This window comes from Atractosteus spatula, chromosome 7, assembly GCF_055471065.1.
Source record: "Atractosteus spatula isolate fAtrSpa1 chromosome 7, fAtrSpa1.hap1, whole genome shotgun sequence".
Taxonomy (NCBI): domain Eukaryota; kingdom Metazoa; phylum Chordata; class Actinopteri; order Semionotiformes; family Lepisosteidae; genus Atractosteus; species Atractosteus spatula.
In genome coordinates, this window is record NC_142712.1 from 47,606,913 (window position 1) to 47,620,915 (window position 14,003).

General features: G+C 38.5%; 1 protein-coding gene across 1 annotated transcript; it reads right to left on the bottom strand.

The window, feature by feature from the left end:
• Positions 1-326: 326 nt before the first annotated feature.
• On the bottom strand, positions 327-12,208 carry onecut1 (one cut homeobox 1). The gene is made up of 2 exons (XM_088922491.1): positions 10,814-12,208; positions 327-3,709 (listed from the first exon to the last, which is right to left on the bottom strand). Exons 1-2 carry the CDS (start codon positions 11,889-11,891, stop codon positions 3,414-3,416), a joined length of 1,374 nt encoding a protein of 457 aa, XP_088778617.1. The 5' UTR covers positions 11,892-12,208; the 3' UTR covers positions 327-3,413.
• Positions 12,209-14,003: the final 1,795 nt, after the last annotated feature.

Sequence of the window (14,003 nt, forward strand, 5' to 3'; positions counted from 1 at the left end):
TATAAGGTGAGATCATAGAGGTCAACAGTGGTTTAACACTTTGGTTCAAGCAAGGCACTCGTCCTGTGAGTTTTACAAAGTTTGCAACATGTTTGCCTATAGCTTTTAAATATTGGTTTTCTCTAATGAAGAAAGGTTACACTGAGTTAGGTCAAGGTCAAGGGGAGGAAGGAAGGACACCAAAAATCCACCACTTCATTCATGTAGGCCGTGCAGGAAAAAAATCTTTGGTATTCTTTGGTATCATCAATGTGATTAGAATCACAAATGGAAATCGAGTGAGGTAGCGTCTTTGGTTCACACTATAAATAGTAGATTTCTACACATTTTTCTTTTTTTTTTTTACATGTGGAAGCAGCTATTTTTTAACTTTGCTTCTTCGTTGTAATACTAGTAAATGGTTACCAAATATATTTTTGTAAAGCTAACCACACCACAAGAAACAACAAGGCCAGAAAAGTGTTAAAACCGTGGACTACCATTCATTCATTAGGCCTCTTCAATTTGAATGCACCCTGGTCAGGATATCATAGGCATACACAGTGCTTTCTTCCCATTTGTTAAATGCATAGTTTCCATCTATTCTCGGTAGATTGAGGGACGTTATGAAACTTCAAAGAAACAGAAACAATAAAATCCATCTTACTGTGCTATAGATTATATTTAAGTCAACTGCAGTTTCACAGGCAGTGATGACAGAGGGGTTTCAGGACGGGAAATTGTACACATTCTGATGACTGGTTAAATCTCTCTTATGGCGGCTTTGGTTAGAAATTCTAAATTCTGTTAGGAATATTATACAAAAAAGATATTCGTTATTTTGAATGAATTAAAAAATAACTCCTGAATGTGTTGAAATATATGATGAAATAATTAAAGCACAAAAGCGAATGCAATATCTATATTGAAAGAATGTCAAGCCAAGTCTTGCTAAAACTTTTTTTTCCAATAATCATGGAATATCTGATAATCAAAAAGAAGCACCATTCTTCTGATTGTTAACATAGTGTCATTTCAAACTTAATATACCTCACTGTAATTGATTTTTTTTATTCACTGATTTGTCTGAAAACGCTACTGGTTTGGAACACTGATGGCAGATGTTCTTTGGGGAAAACTTCAGTAATTACTAGGATCCTATTGTCCTTGAGGGATGTTAATTTGATGTAGTGGAAAATTGGATGTCTTCTCTGAAAATAGTCCAAGCTCTAATTTAGTAAAATTTCCCCTTTGTGTAATTTCAGAAACACTGTAGGTCAGACCCTCAGGGCCATGTATTTCAACCTACTCCATGTTACACCAGTAGCAATGCTACATCAATGGTATGCTATATACAGTATCTGAATTCACTGTTCTGTAACATTTCACATTAAAGATGCTTTATAATCAGGTTTATCTTAAAGACATATCACTTTTCCTTTTATATCTTGGTATATTTTTGGATACATACAATGAATAAAAATAGTAGGTACATGCTTTAAAGATGCTTCATGTGGCTGAAAAAGATGTCTGGGTAGCGAACTATTTTATATGCTATCACTTTGATTGCATGCACTATGTAATTTATCTATAAACATCTAAAAAAAACGCTTGTGTGGGACAAATTACTTTGACTTTTTAAAATTATATTATAAAACTTTATTTCCAAACTAATGTTCCTGAACATTTGGTGCGAAGGAGAGTTTTATAGACAGGGTGCAATGTTACTAGACAGGCTTGACCTGTGTCATACATACTCTGTGGAACAGCTTTGGCAAGGAAGTAATAAGGTCTTGATTCAGTCTGAAGTTTTGCAATGCAATGCTAATGAATAAGCTTATATCTTTGGTTGTTAGCAGCTGGTATTTAGTAAGTGTTTAATACAAAATATATCTTAAAGCATTTCGAAAGCAGTGCCTTCAATCTCCCTGAAAATATTAGGCATTCAAAATGAAAAAGAAACAACAGATAAGGCTCGCCACTTTTGAAGATTAAACAAATGAACAATCTCTTATATTGTTATGAGTTATTAGAGGTTATTCTGTCTTATAAGGTGAATGGTGAGATGATTTTAACTCCTTGGTGCAATAAATCTCTTTGTATTTCTAAATTAAATCTCAGAAGAAAGGCTGTCAAAATAAGCACACTATATAAATATCAGAAGGCTTTTGTCAATCATATTCACACCAAATTGTTGTTTGTGTTTGGAAATCAGGTATGGTAGCCTATACACTTCAATAAAGTTACACTTCATATTACAGTTCTTGATTCGTAGAATCAATGTAGAATTCTTGTAGAATTGTAGAATTGAACATTTAATTGGTTTTGGGTGTCCTTCTGTCACTATCAAATTAAAAATAAGATTTTAAAACAATATGAGCTGATCTGTAGCAAAGGATATTGCAGATCTTTGATTTGATTGTGCGATCAAATTCTAGTAAGATTAATGCTGAGTAAAAACAGTGCATTTTTTCTGAGTAAAAGCTCAATAAGATGTATGCCCATTGACATCATACAAATATTTGGATTCAGCTATTACCTGTTAAGTGGAATAATAATTCAGAAAATTAAACTCAACTGAACCATGTCATTTGGTAACTCTCGTTAAGAAACAATACATTGTAACAGACATTTTCTATACATGGTAAATTGCATTTCATAAAGAAAGCTCCTAGTAATCTTGTAGGAAGTACTCTTTGGGTAATCTGCATTAAAAAATAACGTTTTTTCTTTGGTATGCTATAACATTAGAAGTAATTATTACTACTATAAGTTGGAATATTTTTGTGTGTGGTGTATCCTGGTTTTCCTGTATACTCCTTAACAATTAGGAAGAAAGCACTACTGTGTTCGGTGACATTCAAGTTGGCTCCACCAAGTCTGAACACTTACAGCCGGATCTTTGAGCTCCCAGGTTCAAGTCCTGACGGACAGGAATCGAATAAATATTCAACAGAACACAAACGACTCCACAACATTCAAGCTGTGCCACAGCACAACCCATATCGCAGGCCAGTTCTACAAGGTCCCTAACCACTGGTACGTACACAGTGTTTTTTTTTTCCATTATTTTACATCATACACCTTCGTGGTATAACAAAATAAATTCAATGGCTCATGGGCAGAAATAATGTCCATTCAATGACAAGAACCACTATGCTTCAAACCACCATAACAGCCAAATACTTCAAACGATGATCATGGGTGAAGGTGCACGACCAGTGTATTTTTTTTGCAAGATGTCCCACTAAGGTGTGTTGCAGAACACGTATTTAATAATGCAGGTGAAAGAAGTCTTTGGTTTTCTTTGGATATTATAAATATTGTATCGTCTTTTTTCTCAAACAGTTTTCAGGAAAAAAAAACTGTCTTCTTGAGGTCCTGGTATTTTTTTTTAAAGCTTTTCCACCGAGGTCCAGTCAGCAGTTATTCCTTCATGCTTTGGTACAAGTGCTCGATGAGGAAGATGAGTTGGCTGAGTTGGTGCTCCCATCGTCTTGCCACTTATCCAGACTCCTCCTCCGCGCGTTCATGAAGAAGTTGCTGACAGTTGTGAGCTCCAGACCCAGTTGCTGGGAAATGGTTATTTGCAATTCTTTGGACGGACGCTTGTTTTCTTTGAATATTGCATGTAAAGTTCGACGTTGGACATCCGTGAAGACCAGCCTTGGCTTTTTGGTGATGTTGCCCCTCTCTCCCTTGCCGTGTTCCTGTTCTTTTCTCTTGCACGCTGCAAAAAAAAAGGAATATAGGAACTGCGTCAATTCATTAAACACACTGCAAAGGAAACGCGCGATTTCATCACGTATACAGAGCGACGATCTGGACCAGCATCAGTTAAGCTTCAGCCACTGTCTGCAAACTCTTCAATGTCAATTACAAGGGCAAGGGACGGGACTTGAGCGTCATCAATAACAACACTCAGGTCAACGCCTACGCCCAATCTTAGGAAGCTACAATTTAACTGTAAGATATCCGTGAATGACAGATTTGCTTTTCGTCTGCTTTCGTCTGCAGTGAAAATGTAAGGACAGGAGCCTGACAACACATTTAAAAAAGAAGGAGGCATTCCAAACTGAAAAGAAAGCCAAATGCAATTGATTAGCAATCTGTCTGATGACTAAAAATCCATAATAGTAAATTCACGTTCTCATAGGAGTTTAACAACTTATGTAATTATCTGGCTTCCATAATCTGACAGTTACCTACCTGACAGGTATCATTGTAAAGAGGAATGTCTAGGTACACTGATGTCACTGTTTACAGATACACTACACATCGTAGCACAAATAGGACCAACAACATACAAATGGCAATACAACAAGGGATGTGTGTGTCAAATCGAAGCAGCCCTACATTGATGAGCATCGAAAATGATTGAGAAGAGAGCCAAAACGCAACCATCCAGCTCTAATGACGTAGCCTGATGAAATGTATATGACATATGAAACAGCCTAAAGATATATATGACATATACTTGTATTTCTCACGTAGCTACCAATAATTTGGGGGCAGTCAACTTGTAAAAAACAATTCTTGAGGCGTCCCGTTTGGTTAAAACAAATGTTGAATAAACCCACTCACGTAGGGAACAAATTATTCCAACACACGGGGATCATTCTTCAGGATTATGGCGCGTTTTAACAACAAATATTGTAGTAATATGTATAATGTGTGTGTTTTTAAGTATTGTATTAATATGTATCGAGTTCCTGTACAGTTTGATGAAAATTAATCATAAATGTTAAGGTCTGAAAGATAGAGTGACCAAAAGTTTTATTGACGGTTTTACAACTGCAATGCGTAATTCACTGCTTGTCACCTGTTATCAATATCATGTATTACCTGGGTATCCGTTGCAGTAAGACAAGGGCAACTACACTTTAAATACTTAATTATAAATTGGTTAACAGGTCATTCTACCTACCAGTTTTAATTAGGAATGCTAAACAATGAGTACTCACGAAACATACTGCATCGATACGATGTTTTTTAAAAATCCTAAAACCCCAAAGTTTTCCTAGCGCATCTTCCTCCCCATCGCCATGATAACGTCGTTAACAGACTGTTATGCGACCCAATTATTAAGTAAAATCTGCGGTAATCACCGGAATCAGCGGTAAATCTTCAGTCTGTAACCTCTTCCTATTCATTTCGTCCAAATGCTCTTTACTTTTCTTGAGGTCTACGGGGTTAACGGACCGTTTTAGCGCGGTCGTGGCGAGTAGTTCTAGACAGAAAGGTCCTCTGGTCTCTGGATTTTAGTTTTTAACGAACTGCGATACACTTCGAGACAGGATGGTGCTTTTAAACATGACCCACCCATCCATTCTCCCGGAATCTATCCCGACAAGCAACGAGCGCAAGGCGGGTTACACCTTGGACGTGACGCCAGACTATCACGGGGCACACACTCACACCAGGGCCGTTTTTTTCCTGAAGCCAAGTAACCTACCCGTATGTCTTCGGACTTTGGGGGGAAAACGGGGGACCCAGAGGATATCAACACAACAACGGGGAGAACATGCAAACTCCACGCAGATAGCACCCCAGGCCCTGAATTGAGATCAATCCCCTGCGCTGCGAGACAGCTATGCTACAGCATGACCCATCGTGTTGATTAAATTCAAAATTAAAGGTGTAGAGACCTGCTATTGCAAAGACGTGTAAAGATTAAATTCTATTTTGCAGGTAATCACATCATACTCTAGATTTTAGAACGGAAATGCTGGACAGGGATTTGTTTGACAGGAGATGAAATTTCAGTGAAACCAGACACGCTATGCTTCTTTTCTACAAAAAGAACTCTCCGTGGTGCTGAAAGATAGTCTACATAGAAACCAAGACTGGACTGTTATCATCGAATGAAAGGAGGAATACAAGAGAAAAAATGATCATAATGAAGGAAACGTAATGGATTCCTTCAATGAATTATCTACCATTTTTCTGCTTTAATAAAGACTGCCTTCACGATTACGATCACACATGAAATGCGTGTGTAAATCTCTGTGCAGTACCTAAACAGCGACGATAGATGGCAGACGTGACCTACAAACTTCCTCAACGCGATTCTCGCCTACAGTACCGTAAATGATTAACTGATATAGGCCAACGATATGCAAACACACTGGAATCATTTTCCAAACGAAAATAACAAGAAAAAGTTAACGAGTTTTCAGGCCTTGCTGCAGAATTACAAAGCGAGGAATCTTTTCACATTTATGAATTTATCATTTTCAAACAACAAAGCATTCACGGAGACTAGCTGGACCGCTGCTGCTTTACGAGGCTGGAATGCGAAGTTGTCTAATTATTTACATTGTTGGTAATTAAATGACATTTTTTTTATCCTTAAACCAATCGATCTATCAATCGGTCGATCAATCACTTGGACATGATTTAATCACTTAACACTTTAAATATCATTACATTACTCATTGACCTTTGATCAGCAATCCAGCCAAATGTCTGCAGATTTTTGTGCTTTCAAAGTCTAAGAATCCAATGCACCACCAATTTCATCACAGCAGTCATATTTCGAAAGTTAGTCGAGTAGGACCTGCAGTCAAGCTTAATAATTAATTCTCGAAACTATTGTAATTTTTGGTGATTCACATAGATTTTTCTTCCCTAAGCAAGCTCTAGCGGGATTTCTCAGAATATTTATCACGGATTTGAATGCCTCTATGACGGTCATTAAAGTAATATTCTAAACGCTGTTTTGAAAAACAGCCTGTTCAAATGTCTCCAGTTTAGATAAATATTAACAAAAAAGCAAATGAGGCTCTGTATTAGCTGGTTATAAATCAAACAGTTTACAAGGACACGGTGACAACAGAACAGCCAGGAATCTCGCAGGTGGGGTATTTTCCCATAGACTGTAGCACTGATCCACAATCGCCTATAACAACAGGCTCTGTATCTCGCCTTTATCGTGCTCCCTCAAACTCCACTGATCAGATGGTTACTATTTGTTAGCTAAATCATTATACAGAATACCAAGATAACTTCACGCGTCCAAAGTAAAACATTGTAAAGAGCCACTGTACGCATCGAAAACACACGATGGAAAACGCTGAAGTCGCTATACCATTATATGTCTGTCTGTGTGAATGTATACTGTATATATGCCGGTGCATACCTGCACCAGAGACCAATCATTTGTAAAATCCACTTGATCTTCAGTTTGCTTTGTTCAAAACAAAATTCATGCTCAGCTTATTTTAGTCATATTTGGAGTATTTTCTTAAGAATCTGCTATAGAAAACACAAACCTGTCGTTACCAAAGCAGGACTGTCTAGAAACTGCTTCATTATCTGTGTTTCTTTATATTTTTAAAAGAGGCCTGGATATTTCCTATCTTTATTTTGAGAGACCTCAAAAGCAAATTAAATCAAAAGGCAAGTTCGATAATAAAACTATGATTACTACTATCTGCAGTAGGCCAATAGCCTGCCATCTTTAGTTTTTTATTAATACATAACACATGAAAAAATAATTTCTTATTCCTATGGCAACTAATAAAAACCCACCTTGTAATATTTTCCTTAATTGACAAAAACACATTAGGGCAAACATTTATTCTAACTCATAGTCGAAAAACCTCATTTCGATGGCATAAAAATCGATTGTGTCGGAAACCTGTCAAGGGATCCTTCTTCTACAATTATTTCAAATTTAACTTCTGTTTAGACAATAGGACTTAGTTCCCTAATGAAGTGGCACACCACAGCAATGCACTGTACCTGTACATCGACTTATTTATTTATTCTTTTAATTTATTTTATTTGTAGGATGGATTCAACCGAAAACAACATTTTAAAAGCGCTAGCAGTAATTAGGCTATAAAACCCTATGATCTGTTCAGGAAAAAAATACTTATCTATACTGGAAATTAAGTTATAGGTCTCTTCTGATCAAAACGAAATATTTTTAATATAAAATCAGTATTTTAAGAAAGGCTGAAATCGAAATAATATTTTCAGCAGACAGTATATACACAATCCATTTAATATAGGCTAGAGTCACGTAAAAAATAAAGAATATAAAATATGTTTGCATACTATAAATATATGCAAAGAAATAATACAGGTATGTACTTGCATTGAAGTGAAGACTAAACCTGACGGAAGATAGTAACACAAGGTGACTTAAAGAGCACATGCGGCGCGGCTTGTATTCGGAAAGACTGCTCAGAAAGTGTGAAGATCTCAATATTCTCTTACTGTACTCCTGTAAGCACAGGAATCCCTCAGTGAGACGATAGTAGGAGCAAATATGCACCATGACATCAAGAAAAATTTGAAAGCAGTTTCAGAATAGCCTTCCAAAGAGCACACAGGGCGGTAAAAGTCTATGGTAATTCCTTAAGACTAAAGAAAAGAAGAAGACAACGTATCTGTTTCTAGTCAGAGAAACATTCTCTTATCCTGGCAAAATCGAAAACGCCGAATTTAAATAATCAATATTAATTTTATATTTCACTTCTTAGTACGCCGATCACATACTTTCTGAACGCTTTATAACCGATCAATAGAACACTCCGCCTCTGTCTGCTCCTAGCAAGAATTGAGCATTGTGTTGTTCAGTGTGTAGTCTTGGATAATTTATTTCTACTTTATTTTATTTTAAAAATATTTTTTTCTTCCAGTATCAAGTGTATTAATACCCAATTGCATTACAGTCTACACATTGAATTGGGTATACATGGAATTTGCTTTCTTTTCGAAAGCATCGAGACTTCATCCGGCGGTTTTACACACATTGGTATTGTTTAAATCACATGATGAATACATTAATTGGAGGCCTATTAAATATATTACATGTAACTTTTATAACCCGCGGTCTAAGTAGGGTAAATGAGAGAAGAATCAACTAAGATCAAGAATAATGTATGGAGGACATATAAAATACACAACTGAAGATGACTGTGGATATACAAAAAATAAATATGCATATGTACTTTAGAAAAGGTTTATGATTTAGAAACTATGGTACGATTCGCAGTAAGAGGCACTGTGGGGACATTTTTCTTACTGAAAAGAAGAACTTGACCTTTCTGTTTCTCTATGTAACAGTGCAGCAGTACGACTGAATTGGCAGCGTTTACCTTCAGATAACACAGAGAAGGGTTTCCAGCAACATATTCTAATTCAAGTGGTTGTTTCCAGTATTGATCCGCGCAAATAAACGGGGACGCAGGTCGACCAAATTGTCGTAAAATACTCCCAGATTAGCAGGCCAACAAAAGTTGTTAATTTTTAAGAGCCAGTATTTTGCTTCGCCGTTCGGGGATTCGTCTTTCATTTAGATGTGTGCTTCTGGGTTATTATTTTAAAACCCCATTTTACCAAGGGACAAAACAGGAAAATACTTTAATAAAAGTATCAGGCAATAAATTCTTACTTGACGTTTCAAATATTATGTAGGCATTGAATGTAAAATTCGCGCAAACATGATTTACCTTAAGCTTTTTTTTTTACTTTTTAAATATCATTGCATGTTCAGTTTAATAAAAAAGAAAATGAGAATTACATGATAATCAGTAATTGAATACACGATAAAAGCTATACATAAAACCCAGGTTTTATAATGTGCGTTACAGTATATTTCAAGGCACGGAGGCACATTTGGATCTCAGATTATCTTTCCTTGGTGCACTTGAAGGAGAAATGGCTCTCTTTGCCTGTCTGTGAAACGGATCAGTGCTCCTGACTCGCGCTCAGATTGACTGTCTCATTCTCTAGGGACAAATTAATGGAGACCTATCAGTTAATTAACAAAACCTCACTCAGGCCACATCACTAGGTCCAAACATTTTCCACACACGCAAAACAACTAAATCCCACAAAATAAAATAAACATAACAAAGAAACCACAAAACCTTTAAACATATAGCGTGAAACACTGATTTCAGTGTACAGCACCGAATTACCCTTTGTCATCACACCAAACACAAAAAGCACACATTTAGTATTTTACACTGTATGGACGACTTTCAGAGTATTAACCCTTTTTTTTAAACAGTCAGTTACATGGATGACCAAAATACTGTTTAAACCGTTTTGAATTCAATTGATTTGTACCCCCTTTGTCTGTAGGAATTTTAAAATAATAAAAATGACCGGCACAAAATACAATTGTAATAGCTATTATGTATCTGAGCAAACAAAAAAGGAAAAACTCAAACCGCGTTCTCTCTCACACTGTAGGTTCAAGACAATAGAGCAACAGAAGTCTGAGTAGGACACAAATGTGTTGTACAAGTGGAGAATGAGCTACTGCACTTGCATTATGATTAAATAATTTATCGCTAAGCTGTTTTCACCGTCACTTACAGCTGCAAATGACAAAGATGATGGCTTATTACAAAATATTTACAAACCCACGTATCTTACGATTTATTCAGACTACTCACGGTGTATAAAACAAGAAGAATCCTAACGATTTATAGCTGCAGTATCACTTTACAAAGAACCCATGGGTCGATATTTCAAATTGAAAACATAACCTCAGGTTTTTGAAAAAGACCAGCTATACAACTGAGAAAGGCTGCAGCACACACTACACCGTGCAATATCGGCAAGGAATGTAAGTGCTATTTTTCCATATGCTTTTTTTTTGTGTCAAGAAACACAGCCGAATTGGTTGACTGTGTACGAACTGCTCTTATGGGAGTAAATACCCCAGTCAAAGCCAAATTACAACGGTTTATTTTAAAGTATTTCTGAGATGCAGAATAGCAACGATTCAAGCTACAACGTATAGCTCAATAACGGTAACAGAAACAATGTGAATAGTCACGTAAATGTCAATTACCTATTGTTCGCTCACCTGCGAGCCTGAGAGCTGACATCCTCTGGAATTCAGGCTCCTGCAGCCACTTCCACATTCTCCGAAATGTCTCCCGTCCGGACTTCAGTTTGCTCCAAGGTTTGGGGTTCCTTAACAGGTCAGAGAGGGTCCCCTGCGATCGGCACAGCACCCTCTGTGCAAAGATGGCCTGGGGGATGCTGTACCTTTTAAGCTCAGTGGTGATCCTCTGGGCGACTTCTTTGGTATTGATTTCTTCCATTTGCCCTGAACTGCCTCCATTGTTGACCTGCGATCCAGGCACAGAAGATGGATTTTGTTCCCTGGTGGAACCCAGCACCTGTCCGTGGCTCTGGGTGTTTAAGTGGGCGTGAGGGTGATGGTGAATCCCGTTGATCTGCACCATGCCCGCTGAAGAAGCAGACATATGCTGATCACCATGCCTGGCCAGCATGGCAGGGTGATGGGCTTCAAAGCCATTGGGTGTCAGCATCTTCTCTGTGGGCATAGTGGCTCCCGGGTGAGCGTACGGGGGCAGCCCCTGCTGGGAGTTGTGAATGCCCCCCAGCCCGGACCCTGACAAGGGAGACAAGCTTTGCCCCATCCCTGTTACATCCTTGTGGTAAGGGGTGTAGAGATTGTTCATTGAAGCCAGTCCCCTGTCGTCCCTCATCAGGGTGAAGCTGCCGCTCACATTGCCCGGGATCCGCTGGTGAGGATGGTGGTGGTGGTGGTGATGGTGGTGAGGAAACTTGTCCGAGACGGTCGAGATGGGAGGTAGTGGCTGCAGAGGAGTGAGAGTGGTGTAAGTGCTGCTCATGCTCATGCCCGGGGGAGCCTCACAAGCCATGGTCATGGTAGGGTGCAGGTGTCCAGCCAGAGCGTGGTCAGGGGGGCGGTGGTGATGATAGTCACTGCCATCCAGGATGGATGCCATGCCCATGGAGCGCGCATGGGCCGACAAGTGGTTGCTGCGATGGGCCACTGAGCTTCTGTGATGAGGGCTACTGTTGCTCATCAGGTCAGCCGTAGTTGGCACCTGCTCATGGCTCACCCCGTGCAGATCGCCAATATTCTCCATCGACAGCTGAGCATTCATTATTATTCGTGCAAGCTTGTGGACAAAACATCTATCTGATCTGTTAGAGGAAGGTCCCGAGAAGTCTTCACATCAGACGAGCGCGGTTTTTTGTTTCCTTCTTTCGTGCTGGATGTTTCTCTGTATGAAAATCAGATGGTGTTTTTTGTTGTTGTTGTTGTTGTTTTTTTTAAATATTTTTTCTTTTATTTTTGGTATAAATTTTAAGGCCCCCGTTCGTCTAAAAGAGCATCAGCAGCCGTGATCGCAGTCTGATCGTATCCCTCGCCATCTCTAGCCATGTCTCGTACTGTTACGATTTCTTTCGCCACAGCTCTGCTGCTGCAGCTACAACCGAAGGATCATGCGCACTAGGAGCATCGCGCCCCCTCCCACAACACACACACATTCACACACGCCTAGGCAAACCCCTCCTCCAGGGAGACGTCACCACAGTTATTAAGGAGGTTGTGGCTACCTGCCGCTCCGCTTTTCAATGCTATAATTTAACCGTTTCTTTTTGGCGCACATCACCTTGAATTGGACCTTGTCCAGATAAGAGGAAAAAATAAAATCTCAGACGAGAATCAGAGCATTCCTCTCGGGATCAAGGCTTAAGGATACGAAGGAGAAGCCTGATCATTTTAAAATAATTTCAGAAAGGAGCAGAACATTGACCATGAAAAGCACGTTTAAACATTAAATTCGTAGGTTACATAATTGTGTCAGAATAGTATAGACAGTAAATGTGTACTGCTTATATATGTTATATTTAACTTGAGGTTATTCAGATAATATTTGATCGGACAAAACTTGTGTATCACATTGCTAACTTTTGAGAACTGTAAAATTAAACTCAGTTTTAAATTTGAAATGATAGAAAAACGTGTCGGAAAACAGCACCATCCCGCCAAAGGAAGTGTTAACTAACAGGTAGAGTGATATTTATTTCTCATTAACCAAAGGGCGCTTCCTCCATAATAATTTTTATGATCCTCCTTAAATTGTATTTTAATATTAACTTCCGGGTTCCCCTCAATGCAAGGCGGGGAAATCACAGCAGCCCATTTAGCCAACCACACAGAGCCGGACAGATTTGGAGCAAATTAGAAAAAGCGAAACGTGCTGACAATTATCCACAAGCCACAGGGACAGGCAGACTGAGCTCACGACTGCTCAGTATACGCGCTGCCGCTTTCATTAGAAGGAAATAAAAACAAATCTTCCGATAGTAATTGCACAATGTCTCCCGTTCACCCTCTTATTAAATGGATGCGACGTATTTGAAAGCCCGTTAATTATAGTACCATCTGATTCTGCTTTGTTTACAGACCTAAAACAAAAATACTACCATCTACCTAGGCATCATCTAACAAGACATATTTATCGTAGTATCAATTTTAAGATTGACTAACGTCAAAGAAAATCAAACGATCTTTGCCTAAGATGTTGTTCTGAGAGCTGACCAGCTAAGATACCCTACCCTTCGGAAAACCCAGGGCAGATGTGTCTTCTATTGTTCAACCTTTAACAATAACGAGCCGAGCCAGCCAAAACATAGCTCCTCGCCCCCACTAGAGCCGCGGGAGATACTGAATTATGACACAGCACATTATGATATTTGAATGCATTTCAACAGATCTAGAGAGAATTGGTCAAATTGATTTAAGCTGACCAAGAGGGGTGAGCCACAATGGAGACGCAACTGATGCGAAATTATAATCTTATCACAAAATAAATAAGCGAATCGTCTCCGATAAACATTCTGCAGTATGTCACAAAACATCTGATAAAAGACTCCAGCATGGTCGAACCATGGTACAGCTTATTTGTTTTTCTGTTTCAACACACATCTTCGTTTGCCTTCGCAAAAAAAAACGACATACATGCACTTCAATGATGTGGTCACTCTTTTATTGCTCCAGGAAGACAGAAATCATTTTAATCGAATAAATAAACAAAAGGCTATGCTGAACAGTCCAAATGCTTTTGATTGTATACATTTACAAACAACGCATTTTTACAATACAACATTTTTGGATTGCCCGCAAATACAGACATAACATGTAATGAACGAGGTTTTTTTTACAGTCATTGACAAAACAGGAAAATACTCAGATGAAACTTTAGTTT

What these genes read in the sequence shown, in the direction of transcription:
- onecut1 (XM_088922491.1), bottom strand. Translation starts at nt 11,891, where the DNA reads ATGAATGCTCAGCTGTCGATGGAGAATATTGGCGATCTGCACGGGGTG. An exon ending in GTCAGCTCTCAGGCTCGCAG is followed by an intron (nt 3,710 to 10,813) that starts GTGAGCGAACAA and finishes TTTTTTTTGCAG; the next exon opens with CGTGCAAGAGAAAAGAACAG.